Consider the following 27,369-nt stretch of genomic DNA (forward strand, 5'->3'; position numbering starts at 1 on the left):
GGCGATATTGACTGCAAGAGCTTCATTGACGTGTCTATTTGAAGATGAAAGACTGACTGGCTGCAGTCAGATTTAAATTGGCAGCTTAGAAGGAAAACTGGTTTCGAGATTTTCAGGAGGTTTTGCCGCTACTTCTATACACTGGTTTTGAACACCACACAGCCCTCCCCCCCTCTCCCCTTTACAAGACACATCTCTCAGGGACATGAAGTAGTGCTAGTTCACACAAGCTATGACATGTACTCACTCGCTTTCTTACCAGAATGGCTCTCTGATTTTACTCGTAACACTATTGTGTATCCCCTTGACACGGAGATCTTCGTGATAAAGATGTTTGGTTACATCGGATGGAAAGAGGCATGGGGGCTCCTTTTCAACGTAGATACTTTAGACTGGGAGTGCCGTTGGTACTTTGATGGCAAGAATAATTTGCTGTCAGGGCGGATACAGGCAGCCGACGGAGTCATGGCATCGTTGACAAGGCCATGAGAAACTACCACGGCGATCGCCAGACAAGCGTTGAGAATGAGAAGATGGCGTGATCTGTCAACCGAATTTGCGAAATAAATGACTAGTTTGGGAGTAGTCTTTCGCGATGTCGATGGTCGAGCTATGGACGTTGCATGATGTTTGCGTCGGGTGGGACAAGCTACAAAGTCCGCGATGGGGTTGACGAGTAACCAACAGCAGATAAGGGCATGCGTCGACAGCAAATGAGCCCAGTAAGAATAAGAATTCGCTATCTCGAAATAGAATATTCAATTGTTTGCTCTTTTGACAAGGTCGGTCAATGAGCTAGAGTCGCTAACAATCCGTCTGGTGTCATCCAACCAATTGGCAGTGGCCATGTTATAATTAACCAACTGAGCTTTGCTGCCATAATATGCTCTTTGGGGGTAATGCTCCTTGCCAACGACAGGGTCCAGAGCGATGTTGCCCCGCAGCCGTGCCGCAATGATTGTTAAGCGAGACAGGCCGATGGGATTGACAAGGTTGTATCTAGAGAGGCCACGTTCCACATGATCGGGAGCGATATAGTGAGGGGTAGTCTGCCTTCTTTACCTTGGGAAACCGCCATCCACTAAAGCTTTGGATATTGCTATCTCGATTGCAAGTCGGTCTTGAGCCAGGACTTCACAGGAGCGCCTGAATCCACCGAAGCCTAGTAAACGGTGTTCGTTCAAAGCTGAGATCATGCAGGAGCCCCAGAATGTAAGAAAAGCATGAATAGGGTTGTTATTTGTAGATCTCTGGGTCGTATGCTGATGAGATTTCGGATGAGTAGCCAGCCACGCCAGCGGATGACCCGACATCGGAATATGGAGATGATGTGAGTCTTATTGTTTCATTACATTAGCAGTGACACATGCATTTACAATTGCCTGACTATCCGACAGCATTCCGAGCATTCGTCGCTAGCCTCTCTAAGATCGAGTGTCCTCGAGCATCAAGCTGAGAATGGACGGACGTATCATTCCATGAGCTCGGGAAGTATGTATTTCCATCATTCAAGCTCTGCGAAAGCATATCCTAATGTTTTGAGCAGAGTATAGCTTCCCCAATGATGAGGTGAGCAACACATTGATCCTGGGTCTGATGCTATTCTAACACAAATATGGCTGAAGCCTGAGAATGACCGTCTTGGTGAGCGACTGCTTCGTCTTTATGGCCTTGGACACGAGATTCCCGCGAGTTGCTAATCGACCCTAGATTTGCAACATCGAATCTGGCTGCTACAGCTCGAGGAACAGTTAGCCCTGTGTCCTGTGCACAGAACCGCAAAACGGGTGTTGGATATGGGAACCGGAACCGGAATCTGGGCCATTGATTTCGGTTCGTCATGCTCAATTATGGAATCACGGTTTTGTGCCACTGACACGTCGCTTTAGCGGACAAATTTTTGCATGCAGAGGTTGGAAGATAAGTTTCCGAGGCAACTGGATGATGGAGTCTGACATTCAGTAGGTCATTGGCGTTGACCTGAGCCCCATTCAGCCTGAGTGGTATGTTGATGTTCTTCAACTCAACTGCGTTAGCATCTTACTTATCATTGGTTTAGGGCGCCTCCGAACTGTGTGTTCGAGGTCGACGACTTAGAAAAGCCATGGACCTGGACCGAGCCCTTTGACTTCATCTACTGCAGAAGTATGGACGGCGCATTCGCGAATAAGGAAAGTATGATTAAGAAGATTTACAAGTAAGACAACCCTTCTTACCCAATGCGCTGGTTCTTGCGCTTTGCTGAACATCACGCCTGTCTCACGTAGTGGCTTGACTCCGGGAGGTCATCTTGAAGTCGCGGGACTCGAATTACCGCCTGGTTGCGACGACGCTTCAGTTCCCAAGGACTCTGACTTGTGGAAGTGGCACGAGCTGCTACAAGAAGCCGCGACAAAGATCGGACGGCCGCTGGAGAGTCTGGCCCACAACAAGGCGGACCTAGAGAACGCTGGCTTTATCAACATTGTCCGTAGAGACTACAAGCTACCTCTCAACACCTGGCCTGCGGATCCCCATCTGAAAAATCTCGGAAAGTGGCAATTTGTCAACCTCAATCTCGGTCTCGAGGGGCTGTCCCTTGCTCTTCTGACCCGTGTTTTGGAATGGTCCAGGGAAGAGGTTCTTGCCCTATGTGCAGGCGTTCGGAGAGATCTGAAGGATAAGAGAATGCACGCTTATTGGAAAATGTAAGGTCACGCCTCGCGTTCTGCTGTGGGCTTTTCATGCTAACATTTTCAGTCACGTTGTCTATGCGCAAAAGCCCGAGGATGCCTCTCCTTCTGAGGAGTCGCAGGAGTGATGGGAAATGGCAGTCATTGAAGATAGCACATGAAATTCAAGCTGTTTATGCAATGAGCTTGGACAAATTCTGCGTAATGTTCTGAGCTACTGAAAAGATTAAATACCTACACGTTCCTTTGACCTCAGTCCTAAAAAGTGCATGAGAAGACACCATACTCAGAGTGATCCCACGACAGCTGTATGATCCTACTCGATCAAAGAATGTCGTCAAAATTAAGTAAATGATACATCCCACCGGTGCCCGGTATCCGGGCAATAGAAAGAGCCACACCCGTCCCCGGACAGCGGCCTTGTTGGTAAATCGGCGCGGCGTGCGGCAGGGCCGATACCCACATCCCGGCAGTGGCCGGACGTGTGGAGGCACTATCCGTAGGGTAAACTTAAAGCGGGCTTGGCAACCTTTACCTTAAGCTAAGCCTCGGGTTCGGGTTAGTCGGTGTTACGACAGGGATAAGGAGGCCGTCTGCCGTCCCCGCAAAGCTCTCTATCTGATCCCAACCCCATTCCTGAACTTCCCCTTTTGCACACGAACACTTACGCGTCTCACTGGCTGAAGAGGGCTCGCATTAGCCCCATAAGAGAGAGATCTTTTTGCCTCTCTTCCCCATCATGACTGGGACCACACAAGATTTTCTAATTGCCAGCCAGCTCAGCCAAGCGCCCCCCAAACGACCTTTCGTCTCTAATTCATTTACCTTTACCTTTTACTCCGTATCCCCGTCTCTATCCGCACCTTATTCTTTGCTCCTCGCTCTGGCCCCGTTCTGACTGATTTCTTGTTCATCTGAGCTCAACTAGTGCCAAGGTACCCGCGTATTACCAACCAAACACACACGCCTACCCACGTGCTCACACGCTCACACAAACATACCCTCGTCTACTGTCATCGTTTGATTGTCGGTGAGACAGTAACACTATTAAAACATACCTTCGGACTTTGCCCCACTTTCTCAAAGGAAAACAATCAACGGGAACGGCAAATAACTACGGGATAATCGAACGCTGGAGCTCATCGCCATCTCGCATACTATTACCACGACATGCCGCCCCGGAAGGGTAGTCCCAAGGTGAAGACGGGATGTCGGACATGCAAGTGGGTTTTGCCTATTCCCCTCAGTGGCTTGCTGAAATCAGATCCTTCCGAGCCTTTACCGTTCATTATCCCTCAAATGGCAAAAAGGAAAAAAATCTTGCTTGGGAGGCCTTGGCTGACTCTGGGATGATAACCAACTAGAGCTCGAAAGGTCAAGTGCGACGAGACCAAGCCCAAATGCATGCGATGCACATCGAGTGGCCGGCAGTGCGCCGGCTACGAGCCGACGCTCGAACACGGCCTATCGTGGTATCGGCCTCAGCAGCTAACCGCTCACGACCAGCGTGAGGGCAGAGCCTTCCAGTTCTTTTCTCACATGGTCGGGCCCGTCTTGTCGGGTCCGATGGACACGTACTTTTGGACGCACCTAGTTGTACAGTTCAGCCACTTTGAGCCCGCCGTGCGTCATGCCGTCCTGGCCATTAGCTCCCTGTACGAGGATTTCCACGACGGCGCCCGTGTCACGAGACAGAAGCCCGGAAACGATTTCGCACTGAGTCACTATAGCGCGGCTATCCAGAGAATCAAATCCGCGCAGGATGAGCAGCTCGTGTTGCTGGTGTGTATCCTCTTCATCTGCATCGAGTACCTCCAGGGCGACGTCGAGGCCGCGCTCCGGCACTGCAAGCACGGTATCATGATCCTCAACCGGGTGGGCTGCTCTTCGTGGGCGCACGACTATCTGATGCCGATATTCCGGCGACTGAGCTTTGCCTCGTTCTTTTTAGGAATAAAACCGTCCGCAGACGCTGCGGTACCGGGTCTGTTAGGATTCGAAGTTCCGATACCAGACAAGATCGAGAGTCTGGGGGAAGCACAGAGCGCGATCGACGACTTGATGATCCACGCCATCCGATTTGTATCTGGCGAACCAACACCCTTCGATCGGCAGGATCTCGAGACGCGGTTAGGCCAGTTCCATGAAAAGCTCACCGAGTTTGACGACTCGTTACCCCAGACAGAATCGGCGGCAAAGGTCGCGATTTGCAGCATGTTGATGAGATTTGAGATGGCCAAGATACAGATAGATACGATTGGTGGCAAGAAGGAGACAAGATTCGACAAGCATGTCGAGGGTTTCCGCAGAACGATAGAGCTGGCAAGGCGAGCGTCACATCTGAGGAAGACGTATCCCGACGACCGTCCGCACGCCAGCTTCACATTTGAGAGCGGTTTCCTATCACCAATGTCTTTCGTATCCAACAAATGTCGAGACCTGAAATTGAGGCTGGAAGCGTTGGAGTTTATGGTTGAGCTCGCCGCGCCGAAAGAAGGCTTTACAGACGTTGGCACCTTGTACAGGATCGGCCGGCGAAGCATCGAGGTCGAACATGGGATATCTTTGATCGACGGCACGATTGAAAAGGATCCAGTCGCGCTCGCGAAGTTCTCCTTCCCTCCTGAAGAGAACAGGATGTTTGCCGCACCAATAGATCACGAGTTGTACGTGATCAAGAATGAGGATGGAACAACCACGTACCGGAGAAATGTGTCATTTTTGAGGAGAGACGCCGAGGGAACGGTCAGTTCCAGGCAAGAGTACATCACGGATCAGATATCGGGAATGGTATCGCAAAATGTACCATGTATGAGGTGTGCAAAGTCTATGTAGCACTACAACGATAACGAATGAGATTCCCCTTTGCCCTTCTTGGCAAGTTTGCATTCACTGGCCCGAAGGAATAAACATGAACAAGGAACTTTTAGACTTGCATGCGTGTCCCGCGTTGGATCTGAGTAGCATCCACCTTCGGCATCCCACATGCCCCCGGGACAGCTCCATAGCCAGATCTGAGTTTATTTGACAGCGTCTCCATATGCGAAGATCGGTCAACGATCCACCAGAAACGTGTTTGTGAGGTTGATTCTAGGTTTTGGGTAGTTTTCGGCGTTCGCTTAAGAGAAACCCCAGATTCTATGCTTGTGTTTGTAAGCATGAGTAGCGTACGAATCAACTTACGCGTGAAACACCCCGAGATTTCGGCCGAGCCAAAACTGCCTCGCTCGGAGATCAGGCTTGCGTGGGCTTCACCCTCCTGATGATGAATCAAAGAACTGGAAGGATACCACCTCCCCTTTAGAAACACCCATGATCACCCTCGTGAGACCTTCTAGCTTCAGCAATGTCATCCGCCACCATGGCCTAGCTGCCGAGAGGCTGGTGCCGTAGCTCCAGTCCCAGAGTGGCGATGGGGGTGATCCGAACGCCGCTAAAGCGGCACTTGCGCCGTGCCACACGTTCACATCACCCTCCTCCACGCCTCCGGTCTTGCTCCACTGTGGGGCAAGACCGAGAGGAATAAAAGCCGGGCGATCGCCGGCTCGCTTTTGCTCCACGGCACTCCGGCCAGCGCCCCCCTACCAGAGCGGCCTTTTCGTCCTTTGCACGAGTCCAACGTCGTACTGTTGTTTCGACAGACGCTCAAACTGACGAGATTCCAGGAGCGAACCACTATGGCAGGTCCGGGCAGATGGAAGGGAAGCTCGGCTTTTCCGTATGGCAGAGGGGACAAAAGGGGCCCATCTAACAAACAATGGTCATATATCATGAAGAACATTTCCCCATACGATACCCGACATGTAGTCGAAGTCACGGGCACTCCCAGTTCTGTCTCTCGTTGTGGATAAAAGAGAGAGAAATCGTTACTCACCCAGAACGTTCGTCAACATGCCTTTCCCTATTTGGGCCCTCGCGGCCGCAGTCGCTCCGGCTTTCGTCAACGCCGCAACCCTCGCCGACGTCTGTACGACTGCCCACGCGCAAGAAGCTCTCCCCGCGAGCGGCTTCATCCCCGGCATCACCATCGACGCGTCCTCCGTCGTGACCTCGGTGGTCAGCAACGCCTCCGTCTCCTCCGAGTGGTATCCCTCTGCCACCATCGAGTACTGCAACGTCACCTTCGCCTACTCCCACGACGGCCTCACCGGCGACAAGGTTCACGTAACATACTGGGTGCCCTCTCCCGACGCCTTCCAAAACCGCTATGTCTCGACTGGCGGTGGTGGCCTGGCCATCAACTCTGGAAGCCAGTATATCCCCACGGGTATCATCGTGGGTGCCGTGTCTGGCATCACAGATGGTGGCTTTGGGGACTTCAACACGCAGTGGGACGCTGTCTTCCTCGCGGCCAATGGTACTGTCAACTGGCAGTCCGTCTATATGTTTGGGTACCAGGCACACAATGAGCTGGCTACGCTGGGCAAGGAGTTCACCAAGAAGTTCTACAGTGTTGCTGCCGACCAGAAGATCTATTCTTACTACCAAGGCTGCTCGGAGGGAGGCCGTGAGGGGTGGAGTCAGGCACAGCGTTTCGCAGACCAGTTTGACGGTCTTGCCATTGGTGCGCCTGCTTTCAGATGTAAGTAACATTTCCAACGTTGTCTTTTTTTCCTATGGTACTGACAATCGCCTAAGATGGACAGCAGCAGGTCAACCATTTGACGGCCAACGTTATGGAGCAAACCCGAAACTACTTCCCTCCTAGCTGCGAACTCGAAAAGATCCTCAACATGACCATCGCTGCCTGCGATCCCCTCGATGGCAAGACCGACGGCGTCATCGCCCGCTCCGACCTCTGCAAGAACACATTCGACTTCAACACCACCATCGGACAAGCCTACTCCTGTCCCGCCAAAGCCGCTAGCACCGGCCCCGGCTTCCCTACCCCGGCAAGCCCGGCACAGAACGGTACCGTCACCACCGAGGCCGCGACTTTGGTCAAGGACTACTACGACGGCCTCCACGACTCCACGGGCAAGCGCGTCTACCTTAACTACCAACCCGGTTCAGCATTTTCCGACGCGACGGCCTCCTTTGACGAGGCAACGCAGACCTGGGGCCTGAGCATCTCCGGCCTCGGCGGCGAATGGGTTGCCCGATACCTCCAGCTCCGCGACACCAGCGACCTCGGTACCCTGGCTAACGTTACCGCCGATACTCTTCGTGACTGGATGCTCTACGGCATGAACAAGTACGCCGACTCGCTGCAGACGACGCACCCGGACCTCAGCGGAATCCAGTCCGCTGGTGGCAAGATCCTGCACATCCACGGCGAGCAGGACGATTCCATCCCCGCCGCCTCGTCGGTCCACTATTACGAGTCTGTGCGGAGCATCATGTTCCCGGGTCAGGGCTTCAACGAGAGCGGTGCAGCCATGGACGAGTTTTACAGGCTGTACCTTGTTCCTGGCGGCGCCCACTGCGGTGCCAACTCGAACCAGCCTGGTGGCGGATGGCCTCAGACGACGCTGCAGACTGTGATCGAGTGGGTTGAGAAGGATGCTGCCCCGGCGACGTTGAACAACACGGGTGTTGGCATCGACACGCTCTGCCGCTGGCCCATGCGGCCTTTGTGGTCTAACGATGGGGCTTCCTTCGATTGTGTTTACGACCAGGCTTCTATTGACAGCTGGATGTACACTTTCGATGCCTTCAAGATGCCCGTCTACTGATTAGCCGCAGACCCGAGGAAGTAGAGGTACATTTGTACAAGGCTTCTGAACTATTCGTGTACATATTTGTTTTGCAGTAACTAGTACAAAGCCGATTAATCTTCATGTCTAAGTAGTGTCGTCAAGGCAGACGTTCCCAATCCAGACTTGAGTTCCTCCAATTGCTGAATGTGGATGGCATGATCCATGAGAGAAAAGTCAAACCCATTATCCTGGATAATCTCCCGGCAATGATCGATGCTAGATCTTGTCCGGTGAAATGAGCCGGTGGGCAGCCGCTCACAATATGGTGAACTGTAAACATTCATCGCCCCCAATATTACCATTCCTTTCTTCCACTTTATACTTTTCTGCCAACGTCAATCTTCTGTTTTCGCGTCCGGTTTCTTAGTGCATCCTTGCAGACAGTTTAAGGGGCATAGCTCTCAGGAACATAATGCTCGAGACTATCCGAATCTAGTCGGCCTTGCGAACGGTGGCACTCGTCGCCTCCAAAGCCTCAAGCTTTGTCGACGCGACCCAACAAGCTTTTTCGGACTGAACAAGTCGTGTGTCTTGCAAATGACAGACTCAGTTTAGATAGAGATCTACGGTCCCCGCAAAGATCGGACCGCATCGACTACTTTGACTCAGTAAACGGCTATGACGGCACCAAATTTAAGTTATCCTAGCTTGAGGAACGTAAGGAGAAAGCCCCTGTAATGTGAATGGCGGCACAGGAAAGGCTGTGTGCACTGGTACCGATCCCACGGTAGCGTGCCTAGGCTTGAATAGCACCGCTAGCCTCATTATCATGAGCCTCAGTCTATGGCGTGCGATATAGGACGTGCCTATGTAGGTCGTATACCGCGATATCAGTGGGAACACAGTCTAGCACAGACCTTGTTTCGGCAAGTGAAGCTTTTGGGAAAACTTTAGCGAATAAATCAGCGTCTGTACTCCCGAAGATCGTCGGCGATCTCGAAAGAACTGATGACATCCTAGATCAGGTCCTAGGAAGATCCCTGCACTAGCCCTCGACAATCGCAGGTTCTCCGTTCATCTGAAAGAGCTTCCAGAAGAGAGATGGAACGTTAGAGAACGTAGGGTAGCAATAGCTTTGACTTCAATCGGTCATTCCTAATCATGTTGACATGATTGTCTGCAAATGTTTCGAGAGACTCTAGATTAGCCCTCTGCCCATTTACTTCGTCTCCATCACGGTTGCTTGCTGCCCGTCGCTATTTTGAACCTCTTGTCACTGCTCATAGGGGAATATTTCATTATCATTTCATATTTTTACAAAAAGCCTCACAAAGGGAGTATGACTCAAGCCCTCCCACCGTCCTTGGTCGTCTCTTCCACAATAGACCACTTCGTCTCAATCGTAATCGCCTGCGCATTCCGGGGCAGCCTTTGCGTCGACTCCGTCTCCGAAATATCATCCTCGTCCGTCCCATTCGACCGCCTCCTCAACTCCCCCCTCCCGATCACCGTCGTCGTAAAGTGCACATCATTCTTGCCGTACATCGTCTCGAGCGGAATTCCGTTCGTCAAGTCCTCCACCAGGTGCTCGTGTTTGCACGACTGGCTATTGCCGCCCAGCCGCGACACGTACTCGTCCGTCTCGAAGCGGCGGTGCTTCCAAAAAGCCCAGAGCGGGAGCAGCATCGGCAGGGAGTTGCAGAGGATGGTGAGGTTCGTTTCAAGGACCGTAAGGAAGGTCGCGACGGGCATGTTGCGGACGACTTGTTCTAAACTGTAGACATCGATCATGATGCGGAGCCTGACGATGGAGGCGATGATGGCACTAGATCGGAAAATGTTAGACAACGACGCTCGTTCATTCAAAACAGCGCTTTATCGATCCGCCGCTGTTGATGGAGGGGAACCACAACTCACATGAGATTCAACAAGAACACACCACTCAGCCCCCACCGCGTCGACACGCTGACCTTCTTTAAGCTCCAAATCGTGTAAAGCGGGACCAACATGATGACAGTGTTGGTGATGCAGTTGAACAGCCCTGTCGAAAGGATGCTTGCCTCGTGCTCGCGGCAAATGTCCTTATTCGTCGCGTGCCATTTGCCGTTGGTGATGTGGCAGACCAGCAGAGTCTGAAGGATGTTACCGATGCCCCAGAGAATGACGATGAGGAAGGTCATTTTGGTCGCCAAGCGCATAGGCGGGCTCGTGAAGACGCGGAGGTAGAAGAAGAGAACGCTGAGCTTCGTCGTTAGGCTGACGAAGCCAAAGATGGTATCGGAAGGGAGGAAGAGCTTCGATTTGCCGTCATGATTAGCAACCGATCAGATCCGAGTAGCCCCCACAATCTCACCGCGAGTTACGAGATCGATTTGATAGGGAAACTCACAGAATCCAAAAACGTCCAGTTCGCCTCGACCTGCGAAAGCTCATATCCAAGACCGGCGGACGTCCCTGTGGCCAAGTTTTAGCAACATATTCTCCAGACAACCCATCTTTGAGCCTCCACGGCACAGTTTTGTAGGATGCTCACAAAGTCCTTGTATCACCAACAAAGCAATCCCCTGAGGAACAGCCAACAACGTAAAGTAGTCATCCCAGCCCAGCCTAGACCCCGCCAGCACACGAGAGACGACCCGAAGCGCAACCACCAACACTGTCACGAAAGCCACCACCGAGTTGGCAATAAGATACGCCGAAGCCTGAGGCACAATAGGCATCTTGGTGTACTGCATGTGGAGAGAATTCTCTCCGTCGTCGTTCGGGATGCCGAAAGGGTGCGATCGCGTCGGTTTGGCCTGAGAGGCTTTTCCTGGTGACTTTGGCGGAGTGCACCGTGCCGGGGGTGGGAAGAGAAAACGAACAGAAACAGAAGAATTCCGAGAGATTGGGAGGGGCAGAGGAAAAGAGGAATACAGGCCATGTTTAAACTCGAGATACTGCTCCTCGCTTCACTCTGCTTAACCCACTCTATCGCTTTCTCTCTTTCGCTCGCTCTTGCAACAAGCAATGCAAACAGGGATAAGGTCACATTGAGTTTCAACGCATGGGAAAACGCGCCTACGATTCTCGCTCGAAAGGGCAATGACTCGCACTGGGGCGTTATTGTTCCCCCCTCCTCCCCTGATCTCGCTTCCCCCGGGCTATATAGTGGGCACCTGACTGTGCTGACTCGGAAGGGTGGACTGAAAGACAAGAAAAAGACTACTACGTAGACATATCGTTGAGACCTGCCCAAAGAATCAGTAGAGAAACCCGCGATGCTAGGAACGCAATAGCCCGCATATCCACATCCCGACTTGAGGCGGCTTTCCCATTCGCCTCGCTTTCTGAGCCTTGACTCCTTGCGCCCTCCCCTGGCCTAGCGTCGTCCGGGGCCCTTCGCTAATACCGACAATGTCCATACCTAGACTTGTTACTCCACGCTAGACTCTTCAACACAGAATCACATAAATCCTCCTTTCCCCCCTTGTTCGTCACATACCTTACCCGGGGGACGCCATCGCTTTGCAAGTTTGCTCCTAGTGAAGTTGCATCTGTCAAGGTCGCTTAGGTCTTGGTACAGCCGCCCCCTGGCCCGGAGACCTATGCGGCATACTGGGATAGTTTAAGAATTTATGGCTTTCAGAGCGGCACTTGATTGCTGCGCATCCAACCCCAATGGAGGCGAGCTGCGGGATGTGGTGGATCTTCCCCGATGTCACACGTGGGCGCAAAGTTGCACTCGGAACTCTTCGACCATTAAGCGTCGAGAGGAGCACGGAGTACACATGTATAATTGGAAAGAATATGCAACCTGTTTTCAGGTTGTTGAAGGAGTTGCTTTCCAGACTTCTTAGCTAAATATGTGATAAGTACGTAATCCTCATGGGCAAAAGTCGAAAACTCGGGCGAGTACACTGCGGATCGTGAGTCAAGCGTCGGGAAGCGGCAAGTCGATCAACAGCAATTACCAAAGACTCAAGCACTTACCTGAATGTGGACATCACCGAGCATCAATGAAAAAGCACACGAATGGTTCGATGCCTGAGCGCTGAGCTGAGCCCGGCTCTCTGGTCTCCATTCCCAAAGAACAAATTCAATCCAATTGCGGATACCATTTCCATCGTCAACAAGCAACCCCCACCTAGACCCTTGCAACTAGGGCGCTAGTTGGTTGCAAAATAGAATGGCTGCGCTATTAAGGTTAATTACGTCTATGAACCTAGGGGCTTCGGGCGGGTCTGGCTTTCGTCAACAGGAACGCTACGGATAGCAGCGTTCGCTGGCCTTGCCTAAACCGGATGATTGGTGCCGGGGATGGGTCGACGTCAACGTCCTGTCTTGGGAGTTGCTATCCGGACATGGCGATAAGGTTAAGAGAACGCTTTCACGGTTGCGAGACTAGAACTTGGCGCAAAGGTCGCGTCTAGCATGAAGTTACAACCCCCATGTCGCGTTCAATCAAGGTGTTCCCAGTCAAAGCACCTAGCATCCACGGAACGAGGAGTTTCTCAACTCTGCCTGATCAAGACTCGAAGTAAGTAAATAGTACAACTTGAACTTTAGTCTAGAATTATGCAATCCATTTACAGTTGGTTGACAATATTCAGCCTCAAAGACCAGTAATTCATTCCTTTTGTGGTACGTTAACGCAGTGCTCAAATACGAGATGTTTTCAACTTGAACAATAGAGCTTTCATATTCCATCATTTCAAGGGTCTGGGTCTTTGGTAAAGCATATTGTCGCTCATTGTCTCCGAGTATCCAACAACAATGATCTTTGAGATAGTGGTTGAAAGGAGCTAAAAGCGTGTGGGCGTGTGGACGGAAAAACAACCATGAATTCAAAAGCGGCAAATCGAGAGCCCTTCTAAAAGCAAGTCACGAGAGTACGATCTTATATCTATCGATCTACATTCCGCCGTCTTAGACTAGTTTGGACTCATCAAAGTCGTCAACTCACACTGCTCACTGCAGTCTACGACTAACCATTCAGACAAGGTAAGTGACTCACCCCCAGCACATAACTAATATCCTCTCTAGACACCTCCACCCATTCCATTCCCACAGCCTCCAAGCTCAACTATGTCCTCCCCATCCCCATCCATAACCTACCCCCCTCGAGGCGTAACGGCCTACACCTCAACCTCCGGTCCCATCCACGCTCCCAACCTCGAAGCCCTCGACCTCCTCCGTGCCCGCTCAGACTACGAATCCTGCATGCCGACCCTAACCTCCCCCGAACTCGCAACAGACTGGGACGCCCACTACCTCCTCCCCAACCCCTACCAGAACCCACCCACCCTCGACTCCGTGACGAACCCCCTCCGCGTCTCCCATGCCGAGATCGACGCAACGTGGGACCCGTATAAACTAGCCGCCATGATCACACGATCCCACCAGGACATGAATATCCTCGACCATACTATCGTCGAGGTGCAGAGAGAAAAGTACGACGTGGACCGCATCCTCGACGACGCGGAGCGCAAGAGGAATGGAGGACGGTACCCAGACTCTTGGACGAGTTACTCTTCGTTTTCCGGACGTGGGTGGAACAGCGATGACTATCGTCGACGTCGGGCAGCAATGTGCAACGAAGACATCACGCCCTCCCGGCAGTCCAGGGCCAACTCAGGATGGGACGTATATAAACTCCGCGAGGTCTTTTCAAGTCTCCAGACTGATGTCGGAACCAAGGTAGGTCGACTTGCTAACGTGGAGACAGAGTTGCGTCGCAAAGTGCTTCAACTTAACAGACTTCTGTAAGAGGCATCGAGTGTGCTGAGTTTAGAGCAGGTTTGTTCTCTACCGGAGAAACATGGGAACTAGCCTTTGAAGTTTGAGAGCAGGGGCAGCGACCCAGTTACGTTGGAGGAACGTCACCTTCAAGCGCAGAATCGGGGACGGCGGAGGTGCTTAGGTAGGGAAGCACAAGTAGAGAAGAATTTGATTTTGCCAGACTTTCTGTCTGAGACAGAGGCTGGCCTCATACGCCTTATTAATGGCTAACCATGGTATCTATGTGCCCTGAGCAAAATGTGGTATCATAATCTCGTGACCTGTGCAAAGTAACTCCGTGAGCTTTTCCATCCGATGAATCATGATCCCTGTTCATATCCCGAATACCATGTGTAACGGTGCCTCGCCATGTTGCTCTCCATCATTAGACATGCTCGGGCCCCTCATTCCAAATAACGCCACCAAATGCCGCCTACTCAACTGAGTCGAACGTGTACTTTAGTCCTCTTGAATATCCTCCTCGTTGTCCGTCTCGAGGAGGTCCAAGAGACTAGGGTGCGGTTCGCCACAACACGGGCAGATGCCAAGCTCGTCATCGTCGCCCATCATATCCTCAATGTCCTCCATGGGGTAGCCACTGCTGCGGCAGAACTCGGTCCACTGGCGGTCATCACCATCCCCGTCGCGGCTCTTGGGCACCCTCTTCCAGATCGTCAAGTCCCGACGGCTAGGCGCGGACTTGGGATGGCCTGTCTCACGGGGCGCAGGAGGCATGATGGGCTCCTTAGGATGATAGTGGCCTTCATCAGTTTCATTTCCAGGGTCAGAGTCGGAATCACCGTCGTCTTCCCGCTTTGCCTTTATTGTCTTCCAGGCCCGAACAACACGCGCGCAGCTCGAGATGCCCGGCAGAGGCTTCAGGGAGTTTTTGACTTGAACAAACGAGGGCAAGCCAGCAAGAAAGAGGCCCTCGTCGCGCAGAAGCCCAGTAAGCTCTGCGGTGGCCTTGCTGCCAGCATCGTCAATCGGAAGACCGGTGACCTGCAACTCATTCAGAGAACAACCGAGCTCGTGTGATGCCACGTCGTGCAGGTCGCTGCTAGGCATAGGGAGAAAGTCGTCGATAAAGTTCACCAAGTCAATCCTAAGCGACTCAAGGCCAGGAAGCAGCTTGGGACGGACTAGCTTTTTGTCATGCTTGGGATCGAAGGGAGGACGGAGGGCACGCAGGAAATCCGTCACTTGAGCCCACGTGTAGCAGCGGAAGCCGCCACGGGCATAGGTTCGCTCACTGACGCGAGGAATCGTCCGCAGTGTGATGTCGCTCTTCAGAGACGGGTGGTAGGATCGCTCAAGCTTGTGCTTTCGCTTCTTGTCGTCGTAAAACTGGGCGACGATGCGGAAGTTGACATGCTTGATGTCCTTTCGGAATCCAAAGTCCAGCTCGGCAAAGTTTCTGACGGCATGTTCATTCGTGAAAGTGAAAGTGTTGTGGCTCCAGAACATACGGCTGCCTTCGTCGTGCATCGCCTTGCATGTCGCCAAGAAGTGGATGGCGATTTGATTACCGCGGCTTTTCTCCTGTGCTGTGAGGTTGTCCGGCGTGAGTTTCGTCAAGGGGTCGATAATCGTGTCCTTCGAGGTCATCGAGTACTTGAGAATGCGCAGGAGGACCTCTGTTGGAAGGTACGGAAAGGAGCGAGTTCTTGAAGAGGGGTCTTGTTTCCGCCTGGCACCTGCTTGGAGGTTCTGGTAGTTGGCGGATACAGGTGACCAAGAGATGCCGTTTTCTCGGAGCAGTTTTTTCAGCTTCGCATTCTCCTCAGCGAGAGCCTGATTCGATGACCTGAGAGGCTGATTGTAGTAGGCTTCGGCCTGATCCTCGACATCACGGCACTCCCATGGCATGATCTCCTGACTATGGATTAGCGTGCAACAAAAGTAAAGCAGAAAACAGATAGACCCACGAATTCTCGGTTTGCCATGGCGATGGATTGGGCTGCAGAGTCCGGCGAGGTTGCAAATTAGGAGGGTTCCTCGGCCTCGTGGCAGGTATGAATGGGTCTCGGTCTGTCGAGGTGGAATGCGGGCGCGGATGAGGGACTCGAAAATTTGATCCGCCTGTTTGGAGTTCGGCAATCTTTTGTTGCTGGACGAGAAGTGGATGGGGGTTGAATTTGCAAGTTCCGGCCAGAGCGTTGTTCAAGGCTCAAAGAGACAACGCCACTGATTAGGTAGGTTGAACCTTGACGTTGGTGACGCAGGGTACAACAGTTGGCCGGAGTGAGTACGGAGAACAGCGAGTGACCTTGCGATGCGACTCGCGACTGGAGAAAGAATAAAAAGTGAAACGAAGGTTTGAAGGGGGAAAAAAAAAGAGATAGATGTGGTTCGGGCGTTCGTCTTGACGTTATGATGGAGTGGAAATAAAAGTCGGCCAAGCCGACAATCGGATGTCGGTCGGGTGAACAAATTGGCGGTAAGATGAGAGAGGAAGAAATTCCTCAGTGGCCGAGTCGTAGGTAACAAGTCGGCAGTGACGGATGACGATGCCCGAATGAGGGAGTCCTGGCCGTGGTCGGTTCGGGCTATCGAGTCGTTGAAGAGGTTAATCACTAGCGTATCCGTAGAAAGGTGACAAAAGCTCGCAGCTGAGTCGGGTCGGAATCGGCTTGTCGGTTTTTCGCGCCGTCTGCTGGCCCGCCTGTTCTATTGTGATTCAGGGTCAGCGAGGGTGAAGGCAGACTGAAGTAAATCAATCTAAGCGGACCTGACGTGGTTCATCAGTGGGGATTGAACTCTGGGCGTAGATGAAGGAAGGAAAAGAAGGGGCGGTGGAGGGTTGATGTTGAAGGGAGCAATCACGAGGGAAAAAAAAAGGTTCCAGAGATGAGAGATGACGAGGGGTAAATGCGAAGCGACGCCGCCGGGAGAGGTGACAGATCTGCGCGTAGGCGAGGGAAGGAAAGTGGACGGGACGGGGATGAGGCAGGTGAGGACTGGACGGACCTTCTGGTGGAGTGCGGGTGACGGTGACGGCGGCCAGTGGCAGCAAGAATCGCCGACGTTTGTTTCTTCTTTGGTCCTTATTTCCCTTTCCGCCTGTCTGGCTGTGGTGGATGGTCGTGCTTGCCTACCTTACCTTACTCAGGTGGTAGGTGAGGTCGGTGAGGTAAGGAAGGTGCCTGCTCCCACGTTCGGCAGGCAAGCGACGTTGCGCCGTCTCAGGCTCTTCAGCTTTGACGGTGCCGATGTCCGCCGAAACTCCGACGTGAGCTTCTTTGCTGGAAGGCAGGCAGGCTGTAGACCGCACCTTCTTCTTTCCTAGGTACCTCTGTCTTCAGACCACGAGACTGACTGCCGGTATCAATATGCAGGCGCTGGGTTCGGGAAAGAATCATTTAATGTGAGATACTTGTCTTAGACTATTAATTCGCCTGGCATCTAGGTAGTCACCTCGCTGCGGAGTAAGGTAGCGAGCTTGAGGTGGGATGGGGTTGCAATCCTCGCGCCTGCTGTAGGCGAATGTGTTTAACGACGGTAGGAACTGTTGCATTTGACGGGGGAAAGTGCTGAACGGAACGAGAACTGTTGTATCTTTCCTGGACGGGAAGCGCACGCAGCAACTGCCACGACACACGAGACACTGGACGAGGCAATTGGCCGGCTGAATCATGATTTAGTGGGGCATTCTGCGACTGCCCGACGGCGATTACTCGCAGATTGGATGCATTGATTGAAGATTCCCATGAGTAGTTGGATGGACGATATGACGATGCTTTTGGGGGGAAGATGAGGGAAGCAACCACAGAAACGAAGCAGTGATGAGCAGGGACGGCAGGGGCAGGGGCAAGAGGTACCTAGCGTAAGGTACCTACCTATACAGGGGTGGGTACGAAGTACTTGAGGTAGCTTCCGAATCTGCTCTGGGCTCTTGGAGTCAATTGCAGCCGTATGGAAACGAAAGGTCAGACGTTCAGCAATCAGAGATGAGAATCGCTTCTTTTCTTTGGTGGAATCGTCTTTGACAAACAGCGATTGGATATGCTCTACCAACGTGCCAAACTGCCTGGGTATCCAGAAGTAGGCCAGGAAGAAAACAAGCGCCTAACATGCGCAAACATGGCTGTCTAGCTCTCCATCTTGACCTAATGTATGTCTTGGATTGATCGATCCCGATCTGGACTTACACCGAAGGGCAGCCGCAGTTCGCAGTGCTGCATACGAGGTACCGTGCAATGTTCTTTACATAAGGTGGATAGGAAAGTAAACAGAGTGCGCCTACCTGCCTTGACATAAGGTGCATTATGTAAGGCTGGAGAGAGGTGTCAAAGGCAGGAAAGGAGACACGAGGGCAAGTACGGATGCCCCGTTGTAGCTTCCCGATCACGATCGTTGTTTGGTGGCAGCATCGGGCTCGTCAGTCACGGCATTGTGGGAGTTGCCGATAGAGCACCTCAGTCTGATCCTCCAAATCACGCAAAAACTCTTACCCCAGATAATCGGAGTAACCACTAATCGTTTCTCCTCTGTCTCTCCGTGGCTGTCAATGCCTTCAGCCTTTTTGCCTGTGCCTCTCGCATCTGCATCGCGACTGGACTATGGAGAACAAAAATGCCACACAGACCGGCGACAGCTGACGCCGCTGACACAAGTCGCAATCGAAAGGCTAAATCGAAGCTCGGATTGCGCTACTTTGTCTGGGCATTTATTGATTGAAGACCTACGCTCCCCACTGGCAGGCTACCTTCGTAAGTGAAGCTCGACCGAGGAGCTCATGTGTTAAGTAGGAATTCCCATGGTTCATGTGCACTGCACGCAATGCCACATAGCAGCAGATTCGCTCCCATGGAGCACTCCACGCCCAGTGCCGATATCAACATCAACCCAGCTCCGACCACGCAAACAAGACGATCAATGATGAATTTAACCCCATAAAACGCGTCGTTCATCGAGACTTTCATGGAGCTGCCTACCTACCTACCTTGCTACCTTACCTCATGGAACCCCATTTGCCCGTGGTGCCACTGCGGGCTGGCCCCTTCTATGGTAGGCAGGAACGAACGCCATCTGCCCCTCTGCTCTTGACGTCATGATGTCTCGCCCATTTGCTGCTCTGCAGCTCAAGCTCCCTAACCTCCGCGCGACCGACACTGCGACCCGTGGTCACTCGGCCGTCGCTCAGTCACTAGCTAGCTACCTTACCTTAGGTAATTCCTTTTGAGACCTTTCCCAACGTGCTTTTTCGATGATGAAATCGGTCGTGCCTGGCTGCACGTAGCTACAGCAATGTCGTCAGCTCGCCTGAGGGGCCGCCCTAGGTAGGAGGGGGTTCAAATACTCCTTCTACAAGAACCTCCCTCGTGCAACTCAATGTCTTCTCCTGTACTTTTCTCACGATCCATCATTCGGACTGTTCAGCTCAATCGACGCGTTCAATCCCATTCAAGACTAATCAATCCTCCCAAAACCACAAACAAACTCCCAAGAGCCCCTTTTATCATGTCTTTCTCAAACACTTCCACCGGCAGCAAGCCCGCCGATCCCTACAAGGCAGCCAACCAGGACAACGATGTCTCCGTCAAGGATAAGGTCGAGGCCTTTGTCAGCTTCGCCGACAAGACCAAGTTTGCCATGATGACCACCAGAGACGCAAAGTCTGGCGCTCTCGTCTCTCGCGCCATGGCTCTGGCCGCAACGGTTCGTTTTCTACCCTGACGCCTCTCACGAGCTCTTTCTTTCTAACATCTACCCAGGAAAACGGCGGAATTGATCTGCTGTTCCACACCAACACCGAGTCCAACAAGACGGATGAAATTGACAGCGATCCCCACATCAACATCTCCTTCATCAACAGCTCAGGTGATTGGGCCTCCGTCTCTGGTGTCTCTAGCGTCATTACCGACCGTTCGCTGGTAAAGAAGCACTACAGCCCTGCACTCAAGGCGTGGGTCGGTGACCTCGGTGACGGCACCCACGACGGCTCTGAGAACGATCCCCGCATCGGTATCATCCGCGTCAAGACCGTCAGCATCACCTATGCCCTCAGCAACGCCACCTTCATCGGCAAGGTCGCCCAGCTGGCCGAGGGTGTCGTGACCGGCAGCCCGGCAAAGGTCAATAAGTTGAGAGAAGTCTCCTCCCAGGAGGTCGAGCAGTACCGCTCAGCTTCCTCTTGAGCTAAGATGCGTAAGAGTTGTAATAATGGCGGCGGCATGTAATAATAGCACAAAGTAGATGAAGGTTATCGGCGGAATAAGCCGCAAAACCCCGCCCAGTCACGGGATATGAATGACGATTATTGCTTCCCATAGTCCGCAGCCCAGCTCTTGTCAAACGTCTCAGTGTTCACTGCAAACTCGCGAATGTAGTCGCGCTCCAGCTCGTGTGCCCTTCTGCCGAGGAGAACCATGCTGTGAAGCGGACCACCCAGGATCTCATCCGTATCGCACAGCTCCTTCAGCGTGCCAGCAACATACTTCTCAGTCTTGCCTCCCACGCGCGCCGCTCCAATAGCCAGGCTATCAGGCGTATACACGCCCTCCTTCTTATCCTCTTCAATCTCGAGCATCTGCGCAGCGCACTGTCCGACAGTCATGTACCGCGGCGGCTGGTAGACCCTCCGTCCCCTCGCCATATCTTCGAGGCTCTGCTCCTTGACCTTGATGTCGAGCAGGACGAGCGTGTGCAGACCGATCTCGCGGTTCTCCTTGATGCGGTCATAAAAGGAGGCCGGCTTCCAGGTGTCGGTGAAAAAGACCATGGAGACGGTCTGGCCAAAGTTGTAGAGCTGCAAGCCGGTGGCGCCGATGCCGGAGATGATGGAGGCGTTGGGGACAGTGGCGACGGGGATGGAGAGCTCGCGGGCGCGGAGGACGAGGTCGGTGTGCGTTGTCGCGCCAAAGGGATCGCCGACGACGCAGAAGGCTACATCTTCGGTCTGGGCGTCGCGGAGGATCTCGTCGCTGTTGGATTCGACCATTTCGCGGTCTGCTACTACGATTTCGCGGCCGTAGTAGGCTTCCTAGATGGTTTGACGCAAGTGTTAGAATTAACCTGTCATCGGGAAAAAGAACAGTTTGAAAAGACCAGGCGCACCAAGACGGCCTTGTCGACGAGAAGGATGCTCGTGTAGGCTTCAAGGTAGACTCGCGAGGCCTTCTTGACGACTTCGAGGCCCTTGACTGTGATGTCGGTCTCGTCGGAGAGACCTAGTCCTACGAGATACAGCATTCTGGCGGTTGTTCTTCTGCAACTTTCCGAGAGGAGTATTGGCGCGTGCTCGAATATCGGGTCACAGGCAGTCGTTCAATAAGTATGAAAATTCGTCGAAGTTGGGCGTAACTTTTTTCTTCCACACCTTGGAGGGGGAATTGGATGGAGGGGTAGGTATCTTTTTTTTTTAGCGCTACAACCCCACCATCGCACCCCCTGGACCCTGTCTCGCCTGGCCCCTCCCAATTCTGATCCCCAACCCCTGCAGCCTCACTCGACCCCAGCTCGTCTTCCCAGGCTTTAAATTTCATCATCGAACGCGTCTGGTCAAGCTCTGTAACCATCAACCACGCTATTGCTCGTCGCGAGTCCTGCCCAACAAACAAATCCGACTTGGACTTTTTCGACGTATCTCCCCTCTTCAGATCGCGAAGCTGCCGACGAGGAGCACCGTCACCAAGTACCTACCTCCACAGAGAACCCAGCCACGAAACCCAAACAATGGCCGACAAGAAAGCAAGCGCCTACGGCGCGCCTGCAGGCGACACCGACTTCCGCAAGACCTACGACCTAGACGAATACGCAGCCAAAGCCAAAGACCGCGAGGCCAAAGAAAAAGAAGAAGCCAAAGCCCGATACGAGGCTAAGCTCGCGGGCAAGAAATACTACAAGCCCCTGACGGGAGACGAGACCCTCACGCAGGCGCGGCGCAACGTCCTGGACCTCAGCGCGCAGGTCGGCAAGACGCAGCTCGTGCCCGCGGGCGCAGGCGTGGGCAAGAGAGGCCGCGGCGCGGGATTCTACTGCGAGCCGTGTGATCTCACGTTCAAGGACAACAAGCAGTTTGTGGAGCACTTGAACACGCCGCAGCACTTGGCGAACACAGGGCAGAAGACCGAGGTCAAGAGGGCGAGTGCGGAGGAGGTGAGGGAGAGGATCGAGTGGCATTGGCAGAGGAAGCTGGATCTGGAAAAGGAGAAGGCGACGAGTTTGCAGGATAGGCTTGCGTTGCGGGAGGAGGAGAATGCTAAGGAGGCGGAGGAGAGGAGAAAGAAGAGGAAGGAGGCGGAGGAGAGGAGGAGGGCCGAGAAAGAGGCAGCGGAGAAGGTGAAGACGGAGTATGGAGATGATGTGAGGATCGAGGGCGAGCACGATGAGGATGATATGATGGCTGCGATGGGGATTACGGGGTTCGGAGGGACGAAGAAGAAATAAGCTATGGTGGGAGAGGCGGGCGATTCCGAGAGCTGTACGATGATCAGGACGCGAGCAATGATACCCTTGTTTGGCAACACGATGGGAAGAAAGATCCCAATCTTCGAAGAGTCATCATGGACGTGTGAAGATGTGAATTGATTCGAAGCGGTGCGTCGGTTCTAGGTACGGTAAGTCTTCACTGTCCCCAACCACAAAACTGACATTCCTTCACCGAAGTTCTATCGGTCTGTCTCGGTGAGATAGCTGACCGAAGCCCCTCAGATACCGGCACCTCGAACCCCTGCAGCTCGGGTAACCCCACCTTCGCATTGGCTCCGATTTCGACAACCAGCCCGCGGTCGGGTCCGTTTGCCGCCATCAGCAACCTCTCCACGCTGGATATTTCCAGTCCTTTCCCACCTCACTCGAACAAGGCACTGGAGCAAACGACGAAAATTCGAGCCAACAAAGCCGGCATCTGAACGACTGCCTTCTTTTCTCTTCAATTTACGTCAATCGAAGCCGCATCGAATTATTTAAACGAGCATTACCCCACGCGCCCCTACTGTCAGCTTTCCCTCAATTATTCGTTCGTGACGTCTCCAAGCGCAAACAACTCGAGACTCGGTTTTGGTGTCACCGTCGATCGATCCTTGCCGCCCGACACATACACACGGACCTATACACAGACAGCTACAACGATACACAGATCAGAGCCTTGCGACACCATGGCATCGTCCTCTGCAGCTGCGGCGTCGCTGCTGGGTCGGCAGCTCAAGGAGATGCAAACGGGAAAGGACATTCCCGGTATCTCGTGCGGTCTGGTCAATGACAACAGCATCTTTGAGTGGGAGGTGATGCTCATGATCAGCGACGACTGCAAGTATTATGGAGGTATGTTTTCTCCCTTTTGCTTGCTTCTTGTTCAAAGTAGACTCGGCCCTTCGAGCTTACCAAGCTGGCTATGCCCCCTCCCCCTCCAACCCTCATCTCCTGCTCGCGCGCAATAGGCTGACATACTTCTCACCCCAAAAACAGGAGGCAACTTCCGCGCCAGACTCACCTTCCCGGCAAACTACCCCCTCATGCCGCCCTCCCTCACCTTCCAGACGCCCATCCCCTTCCACCCAAACATCTACCCGGACGGCCGGCTCTGCATCTCCATCCTCCACCCGCCCGAGGAGGACCAGTACGGCTACGAGGCGGCCTCGGAGCGGTGGAGCCCCGTTCAGAGCCCTGAGACGATTCTGCTGAGCACCATCAGCCTATTCCACGGACCTAACGACGAGTCGCCCGCCAACGTCGAGGCCGCACGCATGTTTCGCGAGGAGCGCGAGGGCAAGAATAAGGACTTTCGGAGACGGTGTCGGGCTTGTGTTAGAGAGAGCTTGGGGGAGGATTGAGTGGAGTAATTTGGGGAGAAGTATTCTTTAAGACGTTGAGCCCCGGGTTTGATGGGAGTCATTGGGATGGCTAGGATGGAGAGTAGATGTGATCTATCTTGCGACCGGCTGGTTGGGTGATTTTCACGAGGCATGAACGAGAGAAGGGCGAAATTTGGACGAGCGTCCTGCATCTTGGAGTTTGGAGATATCCACAGCATTGAAGCAGGCTGGGTTGGCATTCAAATTGACGCCTTTTGAATTCTCAAAGGAGTACTTTGAAGTTTGCATATTCTCTCAGGTTTCTTGGGGGCCTCAGCCAGTCCCTGTGGGTAAATGGAAACGAGCATGTTCTATCATCACCACCATCCACCCCCCTGAGTTCTGACCTACACGTAACGTATTTCCCTTCGCTGTCACACCTCTCTCCTGGGTTAGGTCGATGGCTTCTCTCTCTCAGCCTCGAGGCCTTTCATTTCTAATACTCTCCTTCCAACATCACCTCCCTCTCTACGGAGTATGTTCTCCGTTGCCTCTGGCATCTGTTTTACAGACTAGGACAAAACACGGTATTCAACGTCTAAGAAAGAGCGTGCGAATCATTCCCACGCCCGCATGAGCCTTCAGCCTCTCCCGTCTCCAATCCCCAGCATCTTCAACGCTTACCCATTTGTTCGAATGAGCAAGCTGGCGTTTCCCCGGGACAAGCCATAGTCCACAGCTAAGCCCCTCCCATCGCGTCCGCTAGCAGGACTTACGCAGGGGGCGGTCGTTGAAAAGCCCTCCTTCATGGCAGACGCCACAGTTGCCTACAGGAGATCAGGCATTAAGGTTGGAGAAGGAAGCTCCAAGCTGCGGTTCTGGGGTCGGATTGAAAGTAAGGATTGTGAGTTCAGTACTAGCGCATCTAGTCGGCGTGGCTTCTGGACTTTTTGACCATTGATGATGATTGCGTCTTCTTCCACAGGGTACTTTGAGGCCAGGTTTGTGTTGGAGCGTGTAACCCCGTGTCCACGGTCTCGGTAGTGCCCCGAGTTCAAGTGACAAGTTCGATTTTGCCACGACGCCAACGACGAGAAAGACACGAATCGGACACGTACTGAAAAGACTAATACCTAGTAGCAACGAGAACGGCGAAAGACAGCTGGCTCGACTTTAAGCCTCATTTTTGAAAAAGTTCTAGTCGCTAGTCATTGGTTCTGAATTCGGCGGCGCCGACATACCAAGCAGGCAGGAAACTTCCGCGGCTGAACATCCATGTCTCACACAAACACAAAGTAGTCAAAGCCGGCAGAGAAAGTAACTAAACTGCGCCAGAGCCGTTCTTGTCCATGTCGTGTTTTCCTGCTCCGCACTCTGCCCTGCCACCAGCCTACACCCCTTGGCCATTCAAGCTAATAGGCAACTAGTCGCTCGTAGGTTGTCGAATATCACGAGATTGTCCTCGCATCAACATACCTGTCACCCCACATAGTGGCTCAATTATTGGCCAGCATTGGCCAGCACCGTTGGGCGTGACCTTTTGTTTAAACGTTTAGCCCCTTTAAGCTAGAACGACCTTTATCTCAGAGTTCATTGCAAGGGGACCAGGCCTAGCCAAGTCCACGCTCACGCCATCCCACTGACTGCTAAGAAGCCAAGAATCTCAGTGGTCATGATGAGGGTTCTTCTCCGTGTCCACACCGAACTAAACTCGGTGTGCCATGACGGAAGCGAGTTAGAACGGCCCGTTAGTCAAATCGGTCAAACGGAACAAGTCCAGTCGTAAGATCAACCCCCATGCGTTTTGATAACCAGTCACGACACGTCATTGTTGGAGCCGCAATGTTGGGTGCTACCGAACCAGTCCTCGTCTTACGAACCAGCCCTATGTGACTGCACGGCATTCTTAGTCTTGAGATAGAGTTTGCGCCAGAACAAGACACCTTCCCCCCGTTCAACTGCCTTGTCTGTGATGATCTCAGCGTTAAGCTTATTACTAAGTCAAATTTGGGTTGATGTCCATCAGCGTGAGGTGGGTCCAGGTCGTACGGCCTACTTGCTTCGTGGCATCGACATGCTCTGGAGACGATTGCAAGCTCCAGGCAACCACATTGGAACGTTGGTAGTTGAGGTGAACTAGTCAAGTACCACTAGCACGGAAGGGCCCGTCTGTATGGGGGCTTGGGGTAACAACCTAGGCGGTAAACCTATCACCTGGCAAGTTAGATCTGACTCCTATCAACGTTAACTGTCGAATCATCTACTAGATCTACTCCGTCGCTATTATCTTGAGTCCTACCTACTAAGCTTTTCCAGACGATCATGCCGATGTCTGGCTGTTTGTGGCATCAAGAAAGAGATGCTGGAGGCTTGTTGCTCTGTATTGAGGATACGAGCCAATCCACACTCAATGAGATGACGTTACATGTAGGCAATCAGATGTAACTATCGGACTCAACGCAGATTATCTTACGACTGAGACTGCCGTATTTCTGTTATATATCAGTTCATGAATCTCTCCCCATTTCCCGAGAACGATTATGAGCAGCAGCGTTCTCACCTGGAACTCGCAAAGTCAGAGCTGAAGCATTCCCCTTCAACAGTCTTCCCTTACTTCCTATCGATCCTTTCTGAAGACTCCTTTTTGGAACCAAAACCCAACTATCGCAACGGTCGTAACGACAGCACTGAGACCTTTGAGCTCTCGCGTTCAGAAATCTTCCTATCCCCAATTCAACCTCCAAGTATATCCACTGAAAGTATGACGGATCCGATTACAGTCGCGGCCATCGGCGCAGCGGCTACGGTTGCTGTATGCCTTATTACGACAGCCGCCCCCGAGATCAAACAGGCCCTTCGATGCCGTAGGACCGGACGGCTGTTTCGCAAGCTCAACAAGGCCCTGCAATGTCCAGAAAGTAAGAATCAGCTAGTTCACTTGATAGTATTTGGCACATCATGCGGAGACTTAAGTTCAAACGCTGACGTGGCATGGTAGAGAACTATTGTGACATTACTCGTTTTATTGAAAAGATATACGACAGACAGCGCCGAGGAAGTTCTCTGACTGCATTTCAACAGGCGGAACTGGCTCGTGCTGAACAAATTTGGTCTACTCTGTGAGGTGAGTCGGTGGCTACTAGCTTCAAGATATCGTTTAATCGTATGCCGAGATTGACAAAACGTCTAGAGTTGAGTCATGACAAAGATCGTTATATTGAAAGGAACGTGTACCTACTTAGTCATAGTCGTCTTTTATTTTTCTTTCGATCTCAACAATAATTACCTAATAAAAACTTCCCCCACGTTTTCCGTGTTCGACTAATCATGACGCTGGGTAAGTATGTAGATTGTAATAGACTGGAATGAGAACTTCTAGGCCGTTGCGTTGCAATCCACTTTGACTAGAGCCAGAAGAGGTGATCGGATTGCTGAATTGAATTGTGGTCAAAGAAGCGCTGAGTCACTCGCTGTGTCACATTAAGACGTCCATCTACACCTTGGAATCCCGTATGGAGAATCTTAGAGTTCGGAGCCTACAAACTTGTCGAGGCCTTCGGA

The 27,369-nt window shown here is 52.6% G+C and overlaps 11 protein-coding genes across 11 annotated transcripts; 8 read left to right on the forward strand and 3 right to left on the reverse strand.

The window, feature by feature from the left end:
• Window positions 1–1,194: 1,194 nt before the first annotated feature.
• Window positions 1,195–2,800, forward strand: CTAM01_02607 (methyltransferase domain-containing protein; the record flags this gene model as incomplete). Its single annotated transcript, XM_060518645.1, has 11 exons — window positions 1,195–1,212; window positions 1,286–1,330; window positions 1,398–1,491; window positions 1,547–1,569; window positions 1,626–1,644; window positions 1,711–1,833; window positions 1,890–1,912; window positions 1,966–2,003; window positions 2,060–2,197; window positions 2,268–2,687; window positions 2,740–2,800. 11 exons carry the CDS (start codon window positions 1,195–1,197, stop codon window positions 2,798–2,800), a joined length of 1,002 nt encoding a protein of 333 aa, XP_060386448.1.
• Window positions 2,801–4,076: 1,276 nt separating this feature from the next.
• On the forward strand, window positions 4,077–5,507 carry CTAM01_02608 (uncharacterized protein; the record flags this gene model as incomplete). The annotated part of the gene is made up of 1 exon (XM_060518646.1): window positions 4,077–5,507. One exon carries the CDS (start codon window positions 4,077–4,079, stop codon window positions 5,505–5,507), a length of 1,431 nt encoding a protein of 476 aa, XP_060386449.1.
• A 1,056-nt stretch (window positions 5,508–6,563) lies between these two features.
• On the forward strand, window positions 6,564–8,347 carry CTAM01_02609 (tannase; the record flags this gene model as incomplete). The annotated part of the gene is made up of 2 exons (XM_060518647.1): window positions 6,564–7,254; window positions 7,311–8,347. 2 exons carry the CDS (start codon window positions 6,564–6,566, stop codon window positions 8,345–8,347), a joined length of 1,728 nt encoding a protein of 575 aa, XP_060386450.1.
• A 1,308-nt stretch (window positions 8,348–9,655) lies between these two features.
• On the reverse strand, window positions 9,656–11,046 carry CTAM01_02610 (uncharacterized protein; the record flags this gene model as incomplete). The annotated part of the gene is made up of 4 exons (XM_060518648.1): window positions 9,656–10,136; window positions 10,229–10,605; window positions 10,701–10,765; window positions 10,845–11,046. The coding sequence occupies 4 exons, from the start codon at window positions 11,044–11,046 to the stop codon at window positions 9,656–9,658; spliced, it is 1,125 nt and encodes a 374-aa protein (XP_060386451.1).
• A 2,332-nt stretch (window positions 11,047–13,378) lies between these two features.
• Window positions 13,379–14,059, forward strand: CTAM01_02611 (uncharacterized protein; the record flags this gene model as incomplete). The annotated part of the gene is made up of 1 exon (XM_060518649.1): window positions 13,379–14,059. The coding sequence occupies one exon, from the start codon at window positions 13,379–13,381 to the stop codon at window positions 14,057–14,059; it is 681 nt and encodes a 226-aa protein (XP_060386452.1).
• A 471-nt stretch (window positions 14,060–14,530) lies between these two features.
• Window positions 14,531–16,017, reverse strand: CTAM01_02612 (uncharacterized protein; the record flags this gene model as incomplete). The annotated part of the gene is made up of 2 exons (XM_060518650.1): window positions 14,531–15,946; window positions 16,000–16,017. 2 exons carry the CDS (start codon window positions 16,015–16,017, stop codon window positions 14,531–14,533), a joined length of 1,434 nt encoding a protein of 477 aa, XP_060386453.1.
• Window positions 16,018–18,994: 2,977 nt separating this feature from the next.
• On the forward strand, window positions 18,995–19,120 carry CTAM01_02613 (uncharacterized protein; the record flags this gene model as incomplete). The annotated part of the gene is made up of 1 exon (XM_060518651.1): window positions 18,995–19,120. One exon carries the CDS (start codon window positions 18,995–18,997, stop codon window positions 19,118–19,120), a length of 126 nt encoding a protein of 41 aa, XP_060386454.1.
• A 414-nt stretch (window positions 19,121–19,534) lies between these two features.
• On the forward strand, window positions 19,535–20,211 carry CTAM01_02614 (pyridoxamine 5'-phosphate oxidase; the record flags this gene model as incomplete). The annotated part of the gene is made up of 2 exons (XM_060518652.1): window positions 19,535–19,732; window positions 19,789–20,211. 2 exons carry the CDS (start codon window positions 19,535–19,537, stop codon window positions 20,209–20,211), a joined length of 621 nt encoding a protein of 206 aa, XP_060386455.1.
• A 119-nt stretch (window positions 20,212–20,330) lies between these two features.
• CTAM01_02615 (diphthine synthase) lies at window positions 20,331–21,265 on the reverse strand (the record flags this gene model as incomplete). The annotated part of the gene is made up of 2 exons (XM_060518653.1): window positions 20,331–21,056; window positions 21,131–21,265. 2 exons carry the CDS (start codon window positions 21,263–21,265, stop codon window positions 20,331–20,333), a joined length of 861 nt encoding a protein of 286 aa, XP_060386456.1.
• A 483-nt stretch (window positions 21,266–21,748) lies between these two features.
• Window positions 21,749–22,462, forward strand: CTAM01_02616 (uncharacterized protein; the record flags this gene model as incomplete). The annotated part of the gene is made up of 1 exon (XM_060518654.1): window positions 21,749–22,462. The coding sequence occupies one exon, from the start codon at window positions 21,749–21,751 to the stop codon at window positions 22,460–22,462; it is 714 nt and encodes a 237-aa protein (XP_060386457.1).
• Window positions 22,463–23,172: 710 nt separating this feature from the next.
• On the forward strand, window positions 23,173–23,847 carry CTAM01_02617 (ubiquitin-conjugating enzyme; the record flags this gene model as incomplete). The annotated part of the gene is made up of 2 exons (XM_060518655.1): window positions 23,173–23,338; window positions 23,483–23,847. 2 exons carry the CDS (start codon window positions 23,173–23,175, stop codon window positions 23,845–23,847), a joined length of 531 nt encoding a protein of 176 aa, XP_060386458.1.
• Window positions 23,848–27,369: the final 3,522 nt, after the last annotated feature.

This window comes from Colletotrichum tamarilloi (assembly GCF_030869305.1).
Source record: "Colletotrichum tamarilloi strain Tom-12 chromosome Unknown Scaffold_6.1, whole genome shotgun sequence".
NCBI lineage: Eukaryota > Fungi > Ascomycota > Sordariomycetes > Glomerellales > Glomerellaceae > Colletotrichum > Colletotrichum tamarilloi.